Genomic DNA, 24,325 nt, shown 5'->3' with positions numbered 1-24,325 from the left:
TATTAAACTGCTATAATTTATCTTTTGTATAGTATTATTTAAAGAGGTCAAAGATTTATCGATGGTACCGTCTATGATCATTTAAGGTCTTGACATGACAATAGCTAAACAAAGTTCATTTGTTTAAAATGTTTTGCATATGGGTATCCCTTTGTGCCTCCTAGGATGAAGCTTACGACAAAAGTTTGGTAAGCATAAAATAAAAATTAACCCCGTTTTGAGAATAAAATGATCTTTAGCTTTATTAGTCATTCAGAAATCTACCTGTACTATTAAAACAATAGAGTTCATGGACACATGGCATTTTCTTATTTGTCCAACCCTATTGTTTCCATATATATCAAGAACTTCTTTGATTTTCTTCTCTATTATATAATTCAAAAGGATATTAAATTAATCAAAACCCATTTATGTTATTTATTGTAGATGACATATATATGGATGCATTTTGACTAATGGTTATTCTTTTTACTTTGTACCAGAAACTGCCTCGCAAAGTAAGATATGAAGTTGATTTCGATGATGACTATCATTATCATATATATGATGATTACCACGAGGATAATTATCATTATAAATATTACAATGGCATAGAGCTCATGACACTGGTAATTATTGTTTTGTATATATGCATATTGCTTTTGGAGTAATTTTTTAACACATTATATCTTTTTTCATAGATTGACCCAGTTCACTGGTGTCACACCCCAACCTAAACAACCCATTTATTTATTTGTATATGTGTGTGTGTTAAAATATGACACGGTTTGGCACTTTAAAAGGGTATATTTTAGTCTTATGACTTTTATGGTCAAAGAAACAACTACCCAAATTAAATATAATATCTATTGACTTATTCTTTGTAGATAAATTTGAGATAATTACTTTCAAAACACACATCTATAAAGTGCTATTAGTTGTTTTGGTGTTTGACCCATGAATGATAACAGGAAGGCTACACAGTTGGAAGGTCGGCCCATTTTGAAATTTGTAAATATTAAATATTTGACTTTAGATCTAACTGTACATATGGTATTTTATAAAAATAATTTTCCTCTACAGTCTTTATTATATCAATGCACGATATAAAATACATCTAAACCATATTTCAATTTTTAACTTTTAGTTTGTTATTCAAATTATTACTAAAATTATATATATTTAATTATAGGTGTATAAATGTTGTAATTATGTCTAAACAATTATTGGTAAGTATTTAATAATTGTTTTGACTAATAATAATGGTTTCTATATTTATGTTGGTCCATAATTTGGTTAGACTGACGCATATCAAAAGGCCATGACATGATCAAGACTAAAGTGACATAAACGAAGACGAGTTGAAGAATTGCATTATGGTTATGATGATGTAGTACCGAAATCCCTATGTATTTCGGTTGGGATTGGGCTATGTATGTAAACCGAGATCCATTATGGATCTCGTTGGGCTTTGGGCTATAGTTGGGCTAGTGTGTTGGAAACGCTATATATAGAACATGTTGTATAGGGTTTTGGTTGCTAGTTCAGTTGATCAGTTGGTGAGTAGTGGTTGAACACTTTGATAGCCACCATATTCTAGAGAGCAAATACGGTTTTGGTAGACTCATGTACTAGACGATTTAATAATATAATTGTGTGCATTTGGAGTATTACGTGTTCATTCTATTCATATTGTTTTTCATATTATAGTTCTTGAATCACCATGGTGTTTGGACTCCGCACTAACATCGTGTTTGGGTTGATATCATCTTGTAGTGATCCATATTCGGGACTTACAATTGGTATCAGAGCCTTAGACCTTTTTAGGCTCGTTATTGTGATATCAAGGATTCAAGATCTTGACTCATAGGTGGTTTGTTTGTATTTTCTGGTGAAAGAGTAACCGGAGAAGAGGAGGAAGCTATTTTTGGGAAAGAATTGATTTTGGTTTGGAAACAAATAAAAATCCCCCTTTTTTTCTCGGGAGTTTGTTACGTTTAAGATTGAGTTTGTTGACAATCTGTGTTCTTGTGAAAAGATAACTCTACTAAAGTCCTTGTGAAACCAGTTGCACAGTATGATGATGATTATTTTTCTAAAGTTGAGGAAGATGAGAAAGCTCTCTCCACTCTAACCATGGCACTCTCACCCAAGATTGCTCTTCAATTTAGAGAACTTCAGTCTGCTAAAGAGTTATGGGAGACACTGATCGAAGTATATGAAGGGAATGAAGATATGAAGAGAAGTCGCCAAGATCTGCTGCGACAAAAGTTCAATATGTTTAATCATGTTTTGGGAGAAACGTTGGAGACCCAACTTCAGAGATTCATATCACTTGTGACTGAATGAGATTAGCAGGTATTTATCTGCAAACTTCATAAATAAACAACAAGCTGGTGAACCCATTGCCAAAGAGTTGGGACATGAATGTTGCGGTTATCAAAAAGACTAAGGATCTCAACAGAATGGGTATGAGAGAAATGATAGCCACTATTAAATCATCTGATATGGATGATAAGCAACATGCAATAAATCATGCAAGCTCTTACAGTGCGGCTGGATACAACGTTGCCTCCAACAGTGCTCTTATTTCTCAAGACAGTTTCTCACTGTTCAAGGCTACTCAACAACCACCTCAGGGTAACTTCCAGATGTTCTCATCCACTCGAGGTCAATCATCATCATCCATCCCACCCCAATCAGCTCCAGTATTCTTCACAAAGTCTGGACAGTCTTCAAATGATACTGGAAAAACTACTCACACTCCCAGTCAGAACTTCAGTCAGATCCCTACCATACCAAAAGAGACTCAAGAGAATATAGCTCTAATGGTGGGATTCATGAATTGTTATAATGCATTTTTGGCTGGAGACTTGGTTCAACCTGTGTTTGCTGCTGAACTAGATCAGATCCATCCTGATGATGTTCAAGAAATGGAAATCTCGTGGCAAATCTCCATGGTAGTATTTCGTGCGAAGAAGTTCACTAAGAGGGCGGGTAGAAATAATTGGAACATGCCTAATAATCAAAAGGTGGGTTTTAACAAAGACACTCTTAGGTGCTACAACTGTCACGTGCCGGGTCATTTTGCTCGTGAATGTACTAACCCAGCGAAGGATGGAAATACGGAAAGGGCATTGGTTCCAGTTGGGAATGCCAGAGGTGAGGCTGGAGGTAGTTCAGGTAATGGTTAAAGAGGTATGGTTGCTCAACAGTTCTCTTGGGAAGGTCAGATGGCTGCGCTCAACATTGGAAATCAGACTGCAAACTTCGCCAATGTTGAAGACACTGGAGAAGAAAATGCTACTGAGAAGAAGGTCAAGGAGCTTTAATTTGCGTATATGGCGTTCACTTCTCCAAATTCATCTGAGGTAAGTTTCAACCATGTTCTTTAAATTGTGTTGAAAAAATGGAATTGTATCAGCTTCATAACGATAACCTATCTGGACATATGGAGAGAATAAAATCAGAAGATTTCAAACTTAAGAAAAATGAAAAGGGCTTTCTAGACAAGATAGAAGCATGGAAGAAGGACATTTCTAAGCTTAAGTTTGATTTTAGTATAAAAAGTTGTCACCACTTAGATGCCAAACAAGAAATTGTTGAGTTAACTGCTAAACTGGAAGCCTCCAAGTTAGAAATCTTAAATCTAACTAGTAAGTTTGAAAAGACTGATTTCTTGCAACGAAAGCATATGAAGTATCAGAGATTCAAATTGGATGATGCTATCAATAAGGGGGAGATGATAAAGTATTGGATGCAGATGCTGAAGTTGTTGATCATGTTCAAGTAAAGATTCTGAAGGTTTTGAAAGCATCAATCTAGGGGGAGATTGTTGGGACATAATTTGGTTAGACTGACGCATATCAAAAGGCCATGACATTATCAAGACTAAAGTGACATAAACCAAGACGAGTTGAAGAATTGCATTATGGTTATGATGATGTAGTACCGAAATCCCTATGGATTTCGGTTGGGCTTGGGCTATGTATGTAAACCGAGATCCATACTGATTTTTAGTTATTTTCTAAATATGTTATAATTACTATAATCATTTGCCCATTATTATTGTTTTAATCAAATTAATTGTGCCATTATGAGATTTTTCAAATTTTATGATATAATTACTTCTTCCACCTGCCACTACCTCCATTAACCAACCTCATCATGTATCCCACCACTGTCTATAGCCACCACTTGGCGGTACATCTCCTCCTCACCACCTTGCGCCACCACATCGACTGTTGTGGCTCCGATTTCCACCTCCTCGCCACCGTCTATGCGACAGATGTTGTACGGCTTTCTGCTGTTTTCTTCTTCGTCTGGTCTCCATCCATCCACCTCCCAATCATCTCATATCATATCCAAAGTATGAAGTTCTAATTATATATTTATTTATATTTTATACTAATAATAAACTTCATTTATTGTGCTTACACTTTGACCAATTTGATTGTTTACATAAACAGGCTTATTTGTTGAACCCAGATGGAAGCCAATCCAATCACTACAACAAATCATTCACTATAAGCAATTAACATTTTATTTACTATTTGAGTTGCACACCAGGTGTTCGATAAAATGCCCCAACCAACTTTTCACAAATTTTGTTTCCAAAACAAACATAGTAGCATTTACAACTAAATTCGTAATTAAGGTTTCCACATAAGACGTCGAAGACATCACATTTCTTCGTCGCCGTTAGGTATTTCTGGTGGCCAGAGCACTATCGAACCATAGACACAACCCTGACACTTAGAATTTAATAATCAATATGTCCGATTAGGATTTGTGGTCTTGGTTATGATAAATAGCTTTGATGATATTATTATATTGTTTTTTAGTAAAATTGATTTCAAGCTTTGATAATATTATTGTATCAGTTCAAACCATTAGGGAAGTTGCATGCTAATTGTATTGGTGTCAAATTATACACAGGTTAGTTATGAACTTTTATGCAACCAAATTACATTATCATAATCAGTTACTTACAGTGACGATATTTTATTTGGTCCTTCAGAAGTTGGACCTCATTGTTCAATTACGTTGAGAAAGAAGATATTCATTTTAAAGGTTTGTGAGACTACATCAATAAGCAAATGCCCAAAGCTGCTCAACTGCTTCAATGATCTATCAAAGTTAGTCTTATGGTAAGGTATGCTAATATCATAGTTATTATTTACTCATTTATGTATACGCAAGACTATCTTTTGTGATATTTGCTTATAGATTTCTTTTTTTGAGACAATTTTCACACATAAAAAGTAACAAGCAAGCAATATCAGTTGGTTTTTTTGGGTACCCAAATGTTGGAAAGTCAATAATTAACACGATGCGCACGAAGAAGGTAATGCAGTCAAAGATGATTCACTCTACTACACACCAGGAAGCATTTTTTTGGTAGCCATCGAGCAACCAGATTTTGGTTCAATATTTTGCCTATTACACTACTTGTTTATATGATTTATATGAACATGTTTATTGATCAACTTATCATGAATTCATGTTTATGGATAGGTTGCATCTGCACTTGAAACAAAGGCATAAACATGGCTTCGAGAAGGATACAGAATATGGATGGTGCATGATCTGTACAAGAAATCAGGTTGCTCAATTTCTTCATTGTAGAAAGAATTATTGGAATTATGAGCAGTGTTAAGAGAAATTGAAACATACCCATGGAGTGTTTGTGGATAGTATCTTTTAAGTGGAGGTGAGTGTCGGCACGTCATATCATATGAAATAAAAGCTTATGGCACTTTCTATTTTTCTATTTGTGCATTACAGAAGTGTTGCTAGATTTTGTTTTATTATAATTTTCATGAAGGATAGAAAACTTACTACAGACACGAGATCCACCGTGAAGCGCGGGGTCTATTACTAGTTAACAACTATAAATTAAGTTGTGAAACATATTTGGTGTACAAGGGTAGTACAGGAAGTTATGCTATGGGATACTAAATATCAATTGCATTAAGAGTATATGCTCTTTCCACTGATTACTGTGATGCTTATTCCAAGTGAACGCAGCAGGTATTGATTTGATTTTATCACTAATAATGTTGATTAATAACTTAATATATTAATCATGGTGATTTGATGATTTAGGTGAGGATTGTAGTACAAAAAAGCTTCAAGGAAGCATTAGATTTACATGATATTTTTAATTTCACCATCTACGACATAAAAAATAGAAATTTACCAATATATCCTATGTATCATCTTATCTACCATAATATTGTAACTGGTAACCATTAGTGTGTTCTTTTATTTATAGGCGAAAAGAAAAACAATCCACTAGCGATGCATGCAAGGGATATCATTTGGGTGAGGTCATTAAGAAGAATAGAATATGAGTTGGTTTGCATATTCATGTTTCACTAATTCAAGGTATTATGATGATTTTGAGCAATGTCACAATGTGCAATATAAGTAAATATTGGAAATTGACTTATAGAAGGAAAAAATGGTAAAATGATGTTTAATATGAAAACTGAGTTGAGCATGTCAAACTTACCAGATGGGCGATTTTGGCACCTATCAAAACAGGTCAGGTTCGGCTGACCTAAAATTAATGTTTTTCTCCAAATTTTGTATTTTATAAAATGTTATTCTATTCACCCTCTACTATGACAAATTCACATGACATGAAACTTTAAGCATAGGAGATTCTTGGGATTTTTGTGTGATATTGTCAAAATGGCGGAGAAGAAGTCTCCTCCAAAAATTTATTTGAGTAATATTATCTGGTCATATCTTTTTGTCATTTAAATATGAAGGGTTAAATCGAAAACCAAAAGAACCCAACCCAAACAAACACGAGATTGATCCACCTTTTACAGTTTGGTCATTGACCCGGTCTTTCTGAAATTACTTGATTCGTTCTGCGTCAGATGGGACCCGTTGCACACTCCTAATTAGGATGCTAGATCATAGCAATAAAAACTAGAATGTTCATGTTTAAAGCTCAGCATTTTCAAAAACAAGGGATTGGAACTCTAGTCTTGCCTTACGTCATGTTCTAACTGCAACTTTTATGATTTTATTTTCTGCTTTCAAATTAAAAGTAATTCTCACTTTGTGGTCAACGTGTTCTTGGTTGCAGGTTGTAGAGATTCAATTGCCTATTAATTGCGTATGGGTTCATGATTATATTTAAGATGATTAGTTTTCTTTTTTCGTTTAATTAAAGTATAGAAATATAAATTTGTTTAGTATGCGAAAGAAATTTACACACACGATTTTTTTTGTTATACTTGAAATAATGACTTGGGTGGTAGTTTTTCATCAAGTACCCGTGTAGTATACAAGGACAATTTGACTTATTTATTGTTGAAGGGTTTGGTTTATTCTCTAACACTATTTTAGTGATTCATTACAAAAGCATAACAATGAAGTAAAATCATCCATTCATATTAGCTATGTTAAAGTTTACAATTTGTTCAAATATATAAACATATTTTCAAATTTGCATTTTTCATAATTTCTTGTTGATCGATATAGAAAGGTCAATCAAAAATACTTATAAAATAAATTTACTAGCTAAGGCAAGTAAGGTGTCGAATCCACAGGGAATTAATGGAAAGTGCAACTGAAACTCAAATTTTATTATAAAAATAATTAAAGTGGACAAACGATGTCAAGCGGTTTAGTTGATTAGTTTGTAAACAATGATATAAAAATAACCAAACTCCAGGGTTCGGGTTTTGCAGCAAGTTAAGGAATTGATAAACTTCTTTGGACGGTTTCTTATAAAATATGCAAACCAAAAGACTTAACGATTGACTGTGTTGATCGTCGGAATTGAATCCGAACAATTGACACGGTTAAATGCAAATCTATTTGATAATCGGTTTTACTTGTTGCAACACAAAATCAATAATATGGTTAACGATAAACGGGTCAATGACGAAAGAACTTAGTCATACTTGTTGATGACCACAAATCAATTAACTGACAAAAGATTAAGTAATCAATTAATAAAAACTGTTTAAGCACAAAAGCAAACACAAAGAATTGATTAACCGAATGATTAATCAATTACAAATCCAAAGTTAAAGTATATAATAACAAAACCTAACATGCAACTCAACCCTACACCCGAAGATGGTTATGAAGCTTTAGCCTAGCATCTTGATCTTCATACTCTTGATTATGATGTTGGAGAAGGTGTTCATGGATAAATATTCTGATTTGGATGAGTGTTGGTGGTGTAAGATCTCCTCCAAGAAGTCCCAAAACTGAGAATGATTGAATGAATTCGAACTTAGGGTTTAATGGCTTTATATATGGAAGAAAATCACCAAAATCCCCTTTTCCGTCAGACCAGACCGTAAGCTACGGTCTGGCCACCGTAGCTTACGGTAAGTGATCCGTAGCTTACGGTTAAGCCGTAAGCTACGGTTTGTTAATTCTGCTTTACGGTTGCCGCCAGACCGTAAGCTACGGCCAGAAAAGCGTAGCTTACGACTGGCACCCCTCTAAAACTCCGTTTTCTCGTTCTTCTTGATTCTCGAACGTATGGTTAAGTTCCCGATCGCCTCTCTTCATATAATCTCGATTCTTTCATCCTTAAACACTCCAAATGAGCTCCGATTAAGCTCCGTACACCTGTAACCATAAACGCACTAAAAGTAATTGTGTTGACAATATATAACTAATTAAAACACACAAATTTAAACACTTAACACACATATTTTTACCCACACATCACATCCCCACACTTATCATTTGCTTGCCCTCAAATGAACTCTCATGCAACACATACACCTCGATCAATGGTTCGTCAATTATCAGCATTAATACTAGTGAGGTATAAGGTTATAACCAATTCCCAAGAACTGACACTGTCAAGGTTGATAGCCCACCAAACAGTTTAATGATGCATTTTAGAACTTTGAAACCACCCAAATGAGTGTACTTTGTTTCCGGTTAAGGCACACATGGTCATACCCCTCATAATATAATATCTCTCCACTCGGTTTAATATCTGGACCAACAAAAAATGTGCTAGTATCTCTCTGCCCTGAATACCAAGTATGAACACAATGTAATAAGCTTGGAAGCAAGTCATATCTTCACCCATATAAATGCTTTGACACAAATGCAAATCAAGAGGGCTTAAAACGGGTTGAAACGGGGCTAAGTGTAAGGGTATGGAAAGGAATTTTTTAAAGTAGCTCAAACGATCAGACACGACTTATTACAAAACAACTAAATAACACTGACATAAACAATGACCAATTTATTCCAACGACTAAACAAGTAAACAAATTCACTAACTTTCATTTACAACCAATACTGACTAGAACATTGACTCTTTTTGAGTTTTTCTTTGACTTTTCATCATTTTTTTTCTCATTTTTTTTCAGACTCGTAATACTTGAACATTGCAACTTTAACACAATTTTTTTTGAAGCATAATAAACATAATGTTTAATACATCCTATTGAAAAATAATAAAACAATTACAAAGAAACCAATTAAGCCGGATCGTCTCGCAATATAACATTGGGGTTGATTGAATGAAAGAACAGGTCCAACAATGTTTTCTAAGGGAACCAACCCCCCGCCCCTCTCATTATCCACGCTCATATATATATAACGTATGAGGCCCAACCCCTAATACCCACACTCTCACTCATCCAGACGAGACTTAACCTAATTTCCTCCATCATTTTTGCATTCATGCCAAGCTAAGATCTCAAAATGCATGAGACAACCAAGTTCTAGATATTATGGGCATATTGGTTACTCTCTATAATGGCACTCAAATGACATGTGTATATACTATATATTATATGTGTATTATATATAAGGCAAATCTTACACACATACCGGAGAAATTAGGCTGCCGACATGAAACATGTGTACATGTCCCCATGACTCGTTATCCCCATCTAAACGGTTCATTTTAATTTTCTATTTTGAAAAACATTTGCATGGGAAGATTTTCGAGAAGCTTAAAAACTAACCATGACCAAAGACCTTTACTTAGCACTAATACTAGCAATTAACAAGTTACAATTCCGGCTTTTGTGCACAATCAAACTACTTTAAGGCCAAACAATTTTTAATTTCTCCATCCCCACACTTGAGATTTACATTGCCCTCAACGCAACTCAGATTTTCAAAAACAAATGCAAACACGGGATATTCATAACAATTGCAATTCAAGGGACAACCAATTACCCATCTCTGGATTGAAATAAAGTTGCATACCATTAAACAAAACACATAAAGTTTTTAAACATAAGCATAGACACTAGCATCAACCACACGACCCAAAAGTTCATCACGCCACCTGACCACCCATAACACAATTATTAAACAGTCAACAAAACATAAAATATAGAGAGAGACACATGGACCTGATCAGCAGATCAACGAGTGCTCAAAAATATGGCGGCTGCGGGTCACCAAAGATAGACCTCTGTCCATGACACCAGAGAAGTTAAACGCGTCCGACGAACTTCCCGCACCAGCATCCTGAGCTTCATCTGCACGAGGATCCACCCACCTCGAATGATGAATATGAGGTGGTGGATAGTGTGTACTCCTGTCAAACTGCCCCAAAGATGAGTAGTTAATCATCGGTGGATTATCCACCACCGGCTCACCCCGATGCCACTTGTATGTGCCGACTCTGGCGATCATCCTCATATCAATAATTGATTTCTTGCTGCCAGTTATACGCGTGGGTTTGATTCAACGACTCCATTCGGTCATACAATCTTTGGGTCTCTCTCCGCTGCATCTCTGCGTTCCGATTCTGTTGGTCAAATATGTATTGAAACTCACTACCCCAACTACCATAGACTGGTGGCCTTGAAGCTTGTAACCAGTCGACCATTCCTGCATCATCTTGCACCATCTCGTGTGGAAGTTGAGTTGGGGCTTGTTGTGGCTGCCCCGAGGAACTCCCCCGATCCCTTCTCACTGCCCTTCGTGGAGCCGAATGACCCCGACTACCCGGAAAAAACTCATACTGTTCCACAATCACATCCTCATCATGCCCACTCTTTAATGCCTTCAGCTGCACTTGTGTATAAAAATGTTAGATATAAACATATACTCCTTCCTCATGATAAAGCAAACCCTCTTTCTACAACTGATCTTTATCAAAAAGACACAGATTCTTCTCAACCGTTGGTGTATCCGCTCGAATCGCTACCTTTGCCTTTAATAAATCTGTAATCAAATGAGTGTGTGGGATAAGTAACTTTAACTTCGTCTCTCTTGCCCTCCAGATATTCATCATAACCAAATACCGGTACGAGATCTTTGGTATACCCGTCATCAATGCATGCAACACTGGAATTTCCCATTTTCTGACTTGAGTTTTGTCACCTCGCTTCGGCATTACATTAAAGACCATCACACCCAACAACAACCTCGCTTGCAACTTCAGATTGTTTCGCTGCATCGTATGGGCAATTCCCGGTTTAAAAGATCTAATTTCATTCTCTCGTACAAAGGATGTTTATCCGGGTTTACATACAAATAATCTTCCGAGGGATACACATACTCTCCTGATGGTTTAGAATCAAATGGTGCTATCCTCCGCATGGTGTCCAACGACATAACCACCTCCTTATTTTTTGTCTTCCCAATCAGCCTCATTGACTTGTTCGGATTACTTCCCCAATCAACTCTCAACGATGCGACCCACTCTTGCATAGCATCTATGTAAATTTCCTTATCTTCTTCATCATAACACTTCAACGTTGCCTCCCAACCTAAGTTTTCAAACATGGTTATAATACCAAACGGCCTCAATAGATTACTCGAAACCCGTCTCTCACACATAAACCCATATATTTTGTTTTTCAAATTTTCTATCTCATCATTAAATAACTCCGCTTGCCAATACGGATCTATTCCCGATAACGGCCCCCGCCCCAAATTGGCTTAAGGGGGGGGGGGGGGGGCGCCATTCCTTCATCTTCATATGTTTCCTGCATGGGATCCTCCTCGTCCTCATAATCCCTCAAAATTAATCTTCTCTTGGGCAAAGGCGGTGGGTCAGCCGACGATGAGGCGGCTTTCCCTTTTTTCCTTGGCGGGTTTTTCCTAGTATCCCTAGTTCTTCTCATTCTACACAATCACAATCAAGCAAACAATACAAGTCAAATAACATAATAAACCCTCCAAATATCCCCACACTTGTTGGTGGTTATGAGTGTATGAATCGTTGATTCAATGTTCATAAAACCACTTCAAACTCTAACTTGTTAATGTTGATCTATGTCATTAACCCAACATGTTCCATTAATTATATAAACATCAATCACTTTGTTATCAATTTTCATCTTGCAAAATTTCAAAAAGCCATCATAACCAAATCATTATAACCCATAACATCCATATACCAATCCCTTAACAAACCTAATCTTACAAATGCGGAGACATTATCACCATAACAATCCCTAACCTCAATCAATATTCATAATGTAAAACTTGAACCTCATCGCAAACCTTAGGCTTTGTTAAATTAAAATTAAGTGAAATACGTACCTTTTTAGTGATAAAAGTTGATGTCCTGAGCTTCAATTACAATAAAAGAAACACTTAAACTTGAAAATCCCCAAAATTGATTTTTAGGGTTCTTCAAACCCTCACAAATCCGGGAGAAATCGAGCAAAAATTGATGAAAACCGACACCACAGGTGAGTTCCTCTCGAAAAAATAATGAGTTTAGAGTCCGGAATCAAGAGATTTGGTTGAGAATTGAGAGAGTTAGGATTGTGGGTGTAGGGTTATTTTGAGAGGAAGAGAGGAAGAAGAAGATGAAGAAGAAGAATGAGAAGGAAGAAAGAAGAAGGAGGGTAGGTTAATTGTGTGGTGGAGGCTAATTGATTTAGTTTTTATTTTATTTATTTATTTATTTTTTATTTTTTGTATTTTTGGAAATCAAAACCTCGACCGTAAGCTATGGCCGGGTTGGTGTAGCTTACGGTTACCATAATATAAAATTCACCGTAAAGCAGAAGGTCAGACCGTAAGCTACGGTCCATGATATACTAATTATTTTTATTTTTATTTTTATAATAAGAAAAATATAAACAAAAATAAAAACACTCGGGATGCCTCCCGAGAAGCGCTGAATTTAGAGTCTACAGCCCGACGTTACCTGGTTCTTATCACTCGGCTGAATATGATGGTGCAGTAGCTATAAAGCTCTCCACCGACTCATGTATGCTCTTATTCAAGTCCACATCTTCCAAATATGGTTTCAACCGATGCCCATTCATTACCTGCCTCAGATGATCGTCAAAATCCTCAATTTCGACCTCGCCAAACTGACTGACACGCTTCACCTAATATGGTCCCATCCACTTACTCTTTAACTTACCTGGGAACAGTTTTGCCCTCGAGTTGTATAACCAAACCCGTTGTCCTTCTTCAAAAGTTTTCCTGTTTATCTTTGCATCATGCACTTGTTTCATCCGGTCTTTATATGCTGACGCACACTCATACGCTTCATCCCGCAGCCCCTCCAGCTCACATATATTCAACTTTCTTTTTTTACCTACACACTCATAGTCTAGATTAACATTTTTCACGGCCCATAAAGCACGATGGGCAAGTTCCACAGGTAAATGACATCCTTTTCCGTAAACTAACCCGATAGGGGGTGGTACCAACAGACGTTTTAAAAGCAGTACGGTAAGCCCATAAAGCATCGTTTAATTTTGTTGGCAAATCTTTTCTATCGGGTCTTACCATTTTTTGTAAAATCTTTAATTTGTCTATTAAAGACCTCAACCTGACCACTCGTTTGAGGATGGTATGGTGTGGCTATTCAGTGGTTTACGCTATACCGTTTAAGTAATTTGCGAAAATTAAAGTTTTTAAAATGGGAACCCTCATCACTAGTAATAATGCGAGGGACGCCAAATCTCGAGAAAATATATGATTGGTCAAATTTACAAACAACGACATGGTCATTTGTTTTGGTGGCAATTGCTTCAACCCATTTCGAAACATAATCAACTGCCAGCAAAATATAGTAATTCCCAAAGGAATTAGGGAATGGGCTCATAAAATCAATCCCCCAAACATCAAATATGTCCACAACGAGGATTGGTTGCATGGGAATCTCGTTCCTTCTGTAAATGCTACCTAATTGTTGACATCTCACACAGTTCTTAGCATATTCTGCTGCATCTTTAAATACACTAGGCCAATAAGAATCACAAGCTAAAATTTTATGACCCGTTTTCTACCCGCAGAAATGTCCACCGCATGGGAGTGAGTGTGCGTGTGACAACACACTTCGAATCACCTCATCTTCAATGCGTATCCGATAGACTTGATCAGCCCCAATTTGCAACAAATCTGGGTCTTCCCACACGTATTGTTTCACCTTAGACATGAATTGATGTTTCTTTTTCTTGGGCCAGAATTCTTCTGGGATGGTGCCTGCAATAAAAATGATGTCAGCATACCATGGTAATGTAGAAACAACAAACAATTACTCGTCCGAGAATGATTCATTTATAGCCGTGGTATTGTCCTCCTCTTGACCCGTCAGTCTAGACAGATGATCAGCAATCACATTCTCGCTTCCTTTCTTATCACGGATCTCCACGTCAAACTCTTGGATCAACAAAATCCATCTAATTAAGCGTGGCTTTGCGTTCTTTTCCATCAGATACTTAACAGCATTGTGATCTGAAAACACAATAACCTTGCTCCCACAAATTTAAGATCTAAACTTATCCAAAGCATATACTACTGCGAGCAACTCCTTTTCTATAGTTGTGTAGTTTATTTGAGCATCAGAAAGGGTTTCGCTTGCATAGTATATGGCAATGGGTTTCTTATCTACCCGTTGACCCAAAACAGCCCCAACTGCATAATCACTTGCATCACACATAATTTCAAATGGAAGGGACCAATCAGGTGATAGCAAAATTGGGGCCTCAACCAGTTTGTTTTTAAGAACGCTAAATGCATTTAAACAATCTTCATAAAAAACAAATGGCACATCTTTTAAAAGAAAATTACACAATGGTTTTGTGATGACACTAAATTTTTTGATGAACCGTTAGTAAAATCTGGCATGTCCCAAAAATGATCGGATTCCTTTAACATTTATAGGAGATGGCAAATTAGATATGACATTAATTTTTGCCCAGTCAACCTCAATCCCCCTACTCGAGATTACATGACCTAAAATTGTTCCCTCTTGAACCATGAAATGGCCCTTTTCCCAACTTAAGACCAAATTCGTTTCCACACATCTTTTTAAAACCTTTGTTAATTCGTTTAAACATGAATCAAAAGATGAGCCGAAAATAGAAAAATCGTCCATAAAAATTTCAAGTGATTCCTCGACCATATTTGAGAAGATCCTCATCATGCACCTTTGAAAGGTGGCCGGGGCATTACATAAGCCAAAAGGCATTCGCCTAAATGTGAAAGTATCGTATGGACACGTGAAAGTGGTCTTATGTTGGTCATCGGGGTGGATAGCAATTTGATTGTACCCCGAGCAGCCATCTAAAAAGCAATAAAATTTCTGACCTGATAATTTTTCAAAGATTTAGTCAATGAACGTTAGAGGGAAATGGTCCTTGGATGTCGCGGTATTTAATTTCCGGTAGTCAACACAAATCCGCCACCCGGTTACCGGTTGGGTAGCAATTTCTTCACCTTTTTCATTATGGGTTATCTGAATTCCCTTCTTCTTTTGGACCATTTGTGTTGGACTTACCTAAGTACTGTCCGAGATAGGGAAAATGATTCCCGCATACAACCACTTCAGAACTTCTTTCTTCATAATTTCTCGCATGTTCGGATTTAACCTTCTTTGTGCATCATGTGCGGGTTTCACCTCGGGATCTGTGATAATCTTATGAATAATGATAGACGGACTAATTCCCTTCAAGTCCTCAATCGTCCATCCAATTGTTGCTTTATACTCTTTCAATACTTCCATCAAAGCCTTTTTTGAGATTCTTCTAAGTTTGAGGCTATGATGGCGGGTAAGGTATTGTTGTCTCCCAAAAACACGTATTTGAGGTGTTTTGGGAGTTCTTTCAACTCAACTGCCGGTGGACTTTCGAGTGACGGTCTCAATTTGAAGTCGATAGTGTCCGGTAATTTCTCTACCTGTTGGGACCATGGCGGTTTTCCGATGCTTGCAGCATAAATTTCCACCTATTTTTCTTCCTTCTCCAACTGATGTGAATGCTCAACTGTAGTCCTGCAACAAATAACACACTCCTTTGTGGCATCTTCCTCATTTTCATGAGGATTCAACCCGTCAATGATGTCAGCTGCGAAGCATTCATCACTCACCAGAGGGTTAGATACGTTTGAAAAAACATTCAACCTAAGATTTTTATTCCCAAACGCCATGTCAACTACTCCGGTTTTACAGTTTATTAAAGCATTTGCTGTTGCCAAAAAGAGCCTACCGAGAATCACGTTCAACTGCCGTTTTGGATCAACTGTAACATAATCTAGAACCAGAAAGTCGACGGGGTAATAAAAATCTTCGATCATAACAATCACGTCAGTAACAATTCCCCCCGGAAGCTTGAGTGTCAAATCGGCTAACACCATGGTGGTGTCGGCTTTTCTAAGTGGACCAAAATCATATTGGTCATATAAGCTTCTCGGGAGAATACTCACCCCTGCCCCAAGATCTAACAACGCCCTTGTCATTTTCAAATCACCCACTTGGATGGGTATTATTGGCGTTCTCGGATCTTATAACTTGGGTGGGAGGTTTCCCGTTAAAACCGAACTCACATTAGCTGTTAAATCAACCTGTTTGGGCATCTTGTGATTTCGCTTTTGAGTGCACAAGTCTTTCAAATATTTAGCATATGCAGGGACTTGTTTAAAAGCATTTATGAGGGGTAAGTTAATTTTTACTTGATTAAATACTTCCCACATTTCCTCCTGATGTGGGCCCCTTTTTTTTGGTGATGATATTGCGGGATTCACCAATGCCTGAGGAAACGGGACGGTTTACCTGTGGGCCCCATCTCCTTGGTGGTTTGTGTTTCTTTTTCTTATACCGATTTGTTTAAATTTTTATTAATTAACGTTTTCGGTTTATTAATTTGTATAATCTCCACCTCATCATCACCATTCCCATTTTCTCCCAAATCTTCCACCAATCCTTCTTCGAATGATGATGGATTTACCCTGTTATCATAAACCTTACCATTTCTAAGAGTACTTACCTGGTTAATGTTGGCGTTCTTTCCACTTGAAGAGTTGTTGTTCTGATGGCTAGGATTCTTCAAAGTGTCACTCGGTGACTTGGATGGATTTCGCTTTAGGCTCGCCATTTCTTCCGCCAATTTACTCACCTGTTTATCTCTCGCAGCATTTGCCTTCTCTTGAAGCTCCAACCTCTGATTCAATGCCTTATTATGAGTCTCTTGATTTCTATTCTGAGTCTCTTGATCTGCCTTCATTTGTTTCAATAACTCCATCACATCCTTAAGTGACTCCTCTTTGTTTCCCGAAGAATTTCCTTGCCCCTGCTGATAACTCTTTTGATAACCCTTATTGTAACCCCCAAAATCTCTCTAGTTGTAGCTATTCTGACCGTTGCCCGAACTATTACCATACTGTTTCTTGTTCGACTGATAACCTGTCTTTTGAGAACTGCCCTGAAAATTCGGGCTCTGTTGTGTGTTCGGGTTTCCATAACTGAAGTTTGGATGAATTTTGAGTCCCGGATGGTAGGTATTCGAATTCATGTTATTGTATCTCCTTTCACCCTGCACATAATTAACCTCCTCTTCCTCAGTTTCTTCTTCTCGGGCAACCCCGCAACTCGCAACTTCGTGCCCTAACTCACCACAGCCTTCACATACTGGATATATTTTTCCCGAATTTCCAGCTCCTTGTACACCTGCAACCAACAACCTATCCATCTTCTTTTCCAATCTATCCATTCTGTCATCTGAACCATGACTTTCAACTACTTTTACCACCGCCCTTTTTGACATCCTGTTCGGCTGTGCTTGTCTCTTTGAATTACTCGCATGTCTCTCCAAATGTCCCCAATCCTCATTTTCGTCATTTGCAAGAAAATATCTATTCGTGGTGGCTTGGAGGTCGCGAACATAATCATTTGAGAGACTCTCAAGGAATGCCTTTATCAATTACCATAAGGCAATCCCATGATGTGGACAAGTCCTCAACAATCGTTTAAACATTTGGAATGATTCATAGAAAGTTTCACCGGTGATCTGCTGAAAGTTTCGAATGTTGTTGCTGGCCTCTATGGTTCTTTGTGGAGTATAATACTCGTCTAAAAACTGTTGTGCCAAGTCTCCCCAAGTGAAAATACTAGCTGATGGCAACGATAGAAACCACTGTTTTACCGCATCTTTCAAGCTAAACTGGAAGAATACCATCTTCACCTTTTCTGCAATAAAGCCTTGACTTGAGATAAGTGCGTATATTGAGTTGAAGTCACTCAAGTGTAGGTATGGTTCTTCTGTATCCTTTCCATGAAATGTAGGTAACCTCGTCAAACAATTATGCCTTACCGAAATAGTTCTTCCACGTCTGACTGGAATGATGATCGGTAGAGGATTCGTAGCCACTTGTGGAATGAGTGGATTTGAATGCCTCTGACTGGTGGTGGAACAAATGCCCTTGGAACTCCATCATCAAAATCATAGTAAGGCTTTTCATGGTTTAGTTGCCGTCTTGGAGCTCGATCTCTCTGATTTTCCGGATGATTCTGTCTAATCTCTTGGTCATCACAGAGATCTTGTTGCTGATATCGACCCCCTTGTTCATCTCTGAACTCCTCCTCATCATCATAATCGAAACCAAGGTCGTCCCCTATCTACCAATTTTCCACTCGTGCACGATCACGATTAACCTCGGGTCTTTCCTCTCTCAAATCATCATGTCTTTGACGGTTTAATGGGGCGGATCTGATTGAAAAGTTGTCATCCATGTTTCTGGGATTACGGTTAACATCTCTTTGGTTGAACAGATTGCTATTCTGTCACGGTTAACGTTCTGGTTTTGTGGGATTGGTTGTTTTTGGTTGTTTGGTTGGTAAATATTCGGGTCTCTTATGTTTCCGGTACTCATGGTCTCTTGTTTTGGTGTTATGATTTCAGGTATTTGGTTTAGTATGGGTTTATAAGCTGCTCGGTTTCGCCTTGCTGTTTTCTCGATTTCGGGATCAAACTCGAACGGCTCTTTCTCACTGGAATTTCTCGTCTGCATCAACTTGTGAAGTTATTTTCATAGACATAAACACTAACACCCCGCGTAAATCAATGAAGAAGACTTAAAAACAAAAGCTAAAAAATTAGTTAAACTAGCACTTTGCGCGTTGACTCCCCGGCAACGACGCCATTTTGATCGATGTCGAAAAGTCAATCAAAAATACTTATAAAGTACCTTTACTAGCTAGGGTAAGTAAGGTGTCGAATCCACAGGTAATCAGTGGAAAGTGCAAGTGAAACTCAAATTTTATTATAAAATTAATTAACATGGATGAACGATGTCAAGCGGTTTAGTTGATTAGTTTGTAAACAATGATATAAAAATAAGCAAACTCCAGGGTTCGGGTTTTGTAGCAAGTTAAGGAATTGATAAACTTCTTTTGACGGTTTCTTATAAAATATGTAAACCAAAAGACTTAACGATTGACTGTGTTGATCGTCAGCACTGAATCCGAACAATTTACACGGCTAAATGAAAATATATTTGATAATCGGTTTTACTTGTTGAAACACAAAATCAATAATATGGTTAACGATAAACAGGTCAATGATGAAAGAACTTAATCCTAATTGTTGATGACCACAAATCAATTAACTGACAAAAGGTTAAGTAATCAATTAATAAAAACCATTTAAGCACAAAGCAAACGCAAAGAATTGATTAACCGAATTACAGTTATTGATTAACCGAATTGATTAATCAATTACAAATCCAAAGTTAAAGTATAAAATAACAAAACCTAACATGCAACTCAACCCTACACCCGGAGATGGTTATGAAGCCTTTAGCCTAGCCTCTCGATTTTCATGCTCTTAATTATGATGTTGGAGAAGGTGTTCATGGATCAATCTTGTGATAAGGATGAGTGTTGGTGGTGTAAGATCGCCTTCAAGAAGTCTCAAAACTGATAATGATTGAATGAATTCGAACTTAGGGTTTAATGGCTTTATATATGGAAGAAAATCACCAAAATCCCCTTTTCTGTCAGACCAGATCGTAAGCTACGGTCTGGCCACTGTAGCTTACGGTCCCCAACCTTAGCTTACGGTAAGTGAACCGTAGCTTACGGTTAAGCCATAAGCTACGGTTTGTTAATTCTGCTTTACGGTTGCTGCCAGACCGTAAGCTACGGCCTGGTGGCACCCCTCCAAAACTCCGTTTTCTCGTTCTTCTTGATTCTCGAACGTCCGGTTAAGTTCTTGATCGCCTCTCTTTGTATAATCTTGATTCTTTCATCCTTAAACACTCTAAATGAGGTCTGATTAAGCTTCATACACCTGTAACCATAAACGAACTCAAAGTAATCGTGTTCACAATATATAACAAATTAAAACACACGAATTTAAACACTTAACACACATATTTTTACCCACACATCACTTGTCGTGTGGTACATGATGTGACAGTAATGTTACAAAGGAATATTGACCAAAAGAACCGTATATGCAATAGAGCTAGACTTTAAATAATTAAATTGGGAAGCGTGTTATCTAAGCAAACATAATTTCAGGTACTAATATTGGTTATAACTCTTATATTATTTGTAGTAATCTAACGCATTCAGATAAAAAAATTTCCGCTTAAATTCAACATAAGACAATTTCCCATTGCAGTTTATTCTGCAATGAACATCAACAAAAGTCAATGCCCTTATCAAGAGTTGCATGTACTTGAATGACCTGATTTTTACACATGCTCAACTTTACATAGCTTTATCTAGAATCAAAAGTGGAGATGGGCTTAAAATATCTATTTCAATTAAGGTAAAATCACAAACAAAAATATAGTTGATTTATAAGGAGATTTGTAATAGTTTATGAAATTAATGTTTTGAAAGTTTTAAATTTTCTTTATGAACATTTCTACTCTTTAATGTCATTATTTGTAGTTTTATGTCCTTAAATGTTATGTTTTCGTTTGAATGTGACTTGCATAAATCATGTTGTCGTATGGAAAAGTAAATAATAAATTATCTTGACTTCTTAAAATAAATCGCCATTTTAAATAATAATTTTTATTATAGCCCCAAACTAATTTTTTTAATGTTAATTAATTACATGTAATACGTTATATATGTGTGTGTGTTTAATTGACGATTTTTATATTTCCATCCGTGTCGTACACTTGTAAATAACCTAGTTATATTCTAATATGTAAACCTTCTTTTAAATTAAAGGTATCCAAATATCAGTTGTCAAATTAAAGCAATGTAGCCTGATATCATAAAGAATAACTGGAGTCCAGGTGTAAAACTGAAAACTGCTCTAATTTCCTAACAAATTTTTACCTCATCTCACTTGATTTTTACCCTTTTCTAGTTTTGTTCCAACTTTAATTATTTTTACACTAATGCAGTATCATAAGGTTCGTCAGGTGGGTTCAGTGCGAAGGTACCACTAATTAGGCTTAGCAATTTAAATACCTAAAACTGGCGTCATTTAATTAAAAAACACCGTTTAGAAAACTTCCAGGCTGTTTGATCCATTCGATTAAAAAAATTCAATCCACCCAAGCTATATTTGATTAAGTATGTGCTCAGCCCAATTCCTTGAAAAATGTCTCCGAATGTTATAGAGGGAATTAACATGTGGTGAATTGGAGCATGATAACTTTATGGTTCACTTTATCAAACAGTTTGTATTTATATATTTTAACTTTTAATATCGTTTTACTCGATCCTGTTATTTGATGGTGTGCTTTTCTCAATGCATGTTAAACATAATTAATCATGTTTGGTTAAGCTCTTTTATGTATAACCCCATGTAATACACGAGTTATAATCTAGTATTAATAATAAAAGATACGGAAATGAAAAATAAAAAAGTTAAAAATTGTATTAATGTGCGGCGAATATGAGAAAATGACAATTGACTAGAAAAAGCAACAAGGTTGTTAATTGAGTGACATCTCCAACGTATGCTTGATGCTCCCCGGCGGCAATTTCAAGAATAAAAAACAAGAGATGTATCTATTATGTTGATGAATTTGTCATTATTTGTATTCCAATGAAAGGGTTAGAGAAATGGATGCGGGATTTAACCGGATCGCCGGCGGAACCATCTCTCCATTTTGTAAAGGGTGGCTTATTTCTGGAAGAATCATCTTCTTTTGTTTCAATACACTACACCACTTGCTGTTCATTGAGGCTGAGTCGGCCTGCCCGAGTTGGGTTTTTGTCAGTGACTCTGTCGTCGGTAAATGATCCACAACCAGATGAAAGCGAACACAAGCACCTTCTTTTGGAGGTTAAACAAGGGGGGGCTTTCAATACCACCAAACATCTTTGGGCTGGAGCTGTTGCTGCTATGGTCTCAAGGTATCTATCTATCTATCAACCAATTAGTATTACTGGTGAAAATAGATTACATTTTAACCTTGAAATCAATTATTATTATTATTATTATGTGTACGTATCAGAACTTTTGTTGCACCACTTGAGAGATTGAAGCTGGAATATATGGTTCGTGGAGAACAGAAACATCTTATTGACCTAATCCACTCAATCGCAGCCACTCAAGGGATTAAAGGGTTTTGGAAAGGGAATTTTGTCAATATCCTTAGAACGGCCCCCTTTAAGGCCATTAACTTTTACGCTTACGATAGATACAGGAGTCAGCTGCTGAAACTAACCGGAAACCCGGAAACAACCAACTATGAAAGGTTCATTGCTGGTGCTGCTGCAGGAATTACCGCTACTGTACTCTGCATACCCATGGACACTGTATGTGTTTTCCATTTATTTATTTATTTATCATGAGTCATTTTATACGGTACAAATAGATCTTAACGTCACAAACGTAAAAATAAGTAAGAGTGGTTATGATTGAACTAGAGTATTTGTTATTAAAAGGAGAAAGAAATGAAGTAACGTAATAATAATAATTTCTCTAGTGTTAGCATAATTGCTCTAGTTATTTGTAAGTTAAGAGTTGTTTGTATTTGATCCTAACACAATTATGCACGTACAAGTTGTTTTTGTGGGATTTCTAAAGTATTTGCTTATAGATAAGAACAAAAATGGTGGCACCTGGAGGAGAGGCTTTTGGTGGCGTAATCGGTGCTTTTCGGCACATGATTCAAACCGAAGGGTTTTTCTCATTATACAAAGGATTAGTGCCTTCTATAATAAGCATGGCGCCTTCAGGTGCAGTGTTTTATGGAATCTATGATATATTAAAATCAAGTTATTTGCACTCACCAAAAGGAAGGAAAAGACTTCAGCATATGAAGGAAGGACGACAACATTTAAATGCTTTGGAGCAAATGGAATTAAGTACAATTAGAACATTAATATACGGGGCGATTGCTGGGTGTTGTGCTGAAGCTGCTACATATCCGTTTGAAGTTGTTAGAAGACAACTTCAAATGCAAGTTCGGGCTACAAAAATGAGTGCGGCTGACACTTTTATAAAGATAGTGGACCAAGGTGGCATTCCTGCTTTGTACGCAGGATTGACTCCAAGTTTATTGCAGGTATACACACACACAACCCTTTGAATATTATTATTTGTAACAAGTAATTTTTATATTTAATAGCTTGGTTTATGAATTGTGTTTACTCAGGTGCTACCATCTGCTGCAATAAGTTACTTTGTTTATGAACTTATGAAGATAGTCCTCAAAGTTGAATCAGAGTAAGTTTTGCTTTTTAATATAGAGAGAAAACACTATGTACCTTGTAAAGGTGCTTTGGTTGAAGTTTGGTAAGAACAGGTTTGTGATGATGCTTCTTTTTTCTTTTTGGGGGACATGAAATAAGTCATTTGCAGTTATTATAATGATTCGGTTGGATGTAACAAACTTACCATTCGTCCAGTCTTTGGTTTTAATCCGAGAGTTTACAACAAAGAGACAATAACTTATATGGAATAGATGTGATTAATATTACAAGTGTTTGTATAATGAGGCTTCTGACCCGAGATGTCTTCAATCTATTCACCATCGACTTCCAACACTCAAAAATTGTTTTCATCGGACTAGAAACACCGAGGGCAAAGGATAGGTAGAAAAATCATGGCTGAATTAGCAAGGCGTCTTTTTTGCAACTTGAAAAAAATGGGTTAGGCCAAATCAATCACAATAAGTTAATACACTAAATCAATTATTACTTGTCACGCAT

At 36.7% G+C, this 24,325-nt stretch overlaps 2 protein-coding genes across 2 annotated transcripts; one reads left to right on the top strand and one right to left on the bottom strand.

The window, feature by feature from the left end:
* Nucleotides 1-16,146: 16,146 nt before the first annotated feature.
* On the bottom strand, nucleotides 16,147-16,656 carry LOC143565874 (uncharacterized). Its single transcript, XM_077052719.1, has one exon. The coding sequence runs from the start codon at nucleotides 16,654-16,656 to the stop codon at nucleotides 16,147-16,149; it is 510 nt and encodes a 169-aa protein (XP_076908834.1).
* Nucleotides 16,657-22,195: 5,539 nt separating this feature from the next.
* Nucleotides 22,196-23,860, top strand: LOC143565870 (putative mitochondrial adenine nucleotide transporter BTL3). The gene is made up of 4 exons (XM_077052714.1): nucleotides 22,196-22,522; nucleotides 22,624-22,927; nucleotides 23,212-23,679; nucleotides 23,770-23,860. Exons 1-4 carry the CDS (start codon nucleotides 22,212-22,214, stop codon nucleotides 23,842-23,844), a joined length of 1,158 nt encoding a protein of 385 aa, XP_076908829.1. The 5' UTR covers nucleotides 22,196-22,211; the 3' UTR covers nucleotides 23,845-23,860.
* The last annotated feature ends 465 nt before the right edge of the window (nucleotides 23,861-24,325 follow it).

This window comes from Bidens hawaiensis, unplaced genomic scaffold (assembly GCF_021521415.1).
Source record: "Bidens hawaiensis isolate Kalapana, Puna unplaced genomic scaffold, B.hawaiensis_p1.1 tig00022556_1, whole genome shotgun sequence".
Classification (NCBI taxonomy): Eukaryota; Viridiplantae; Streptophyta; class Magnoliopsida; order Asterales; family Asteraceae; genus Bidens; species Bidens hawaiensis.
This window is presented reverse-complemented; position numbering and strand designations above follow the sequence as displayed.

What these genes read in the sequence shown, in the direction of transcription:
- LOC143565870 (XM_077052714.1), top strand. Translation starts at nt 22,212, where the DNA reads ATGAAAGGGTTAGAGAAATGGATGCGGGATTTAACCGGATCGCCGGCG. An exon ending in TCTGCATACCCATGGACACT is followed by an intron (nt 22,928 to 23,211) that starts GTATGTGTTTTC and finishes ATTTGCTTATAG; the next exon opens with ATAAGAACAAAAATGGTGGC. An exon ending in TGACTCCAAGTTTATTGCAG is followed by an intron (nt 23,680 to 23,769) that starts GTATACACACAC and finishes GTGTTTACTCAG; the next exon opens with GTGCTACCATCTGCTGCAAT.
- LOC143565874 (XM_077052719.1), bottom strand. Translation starts at nt 16,656, where the DNA reads ATGACAAGGGCGTTGTTAGATCTTGGGGCAGGGGTGAGTATTCTCCCG.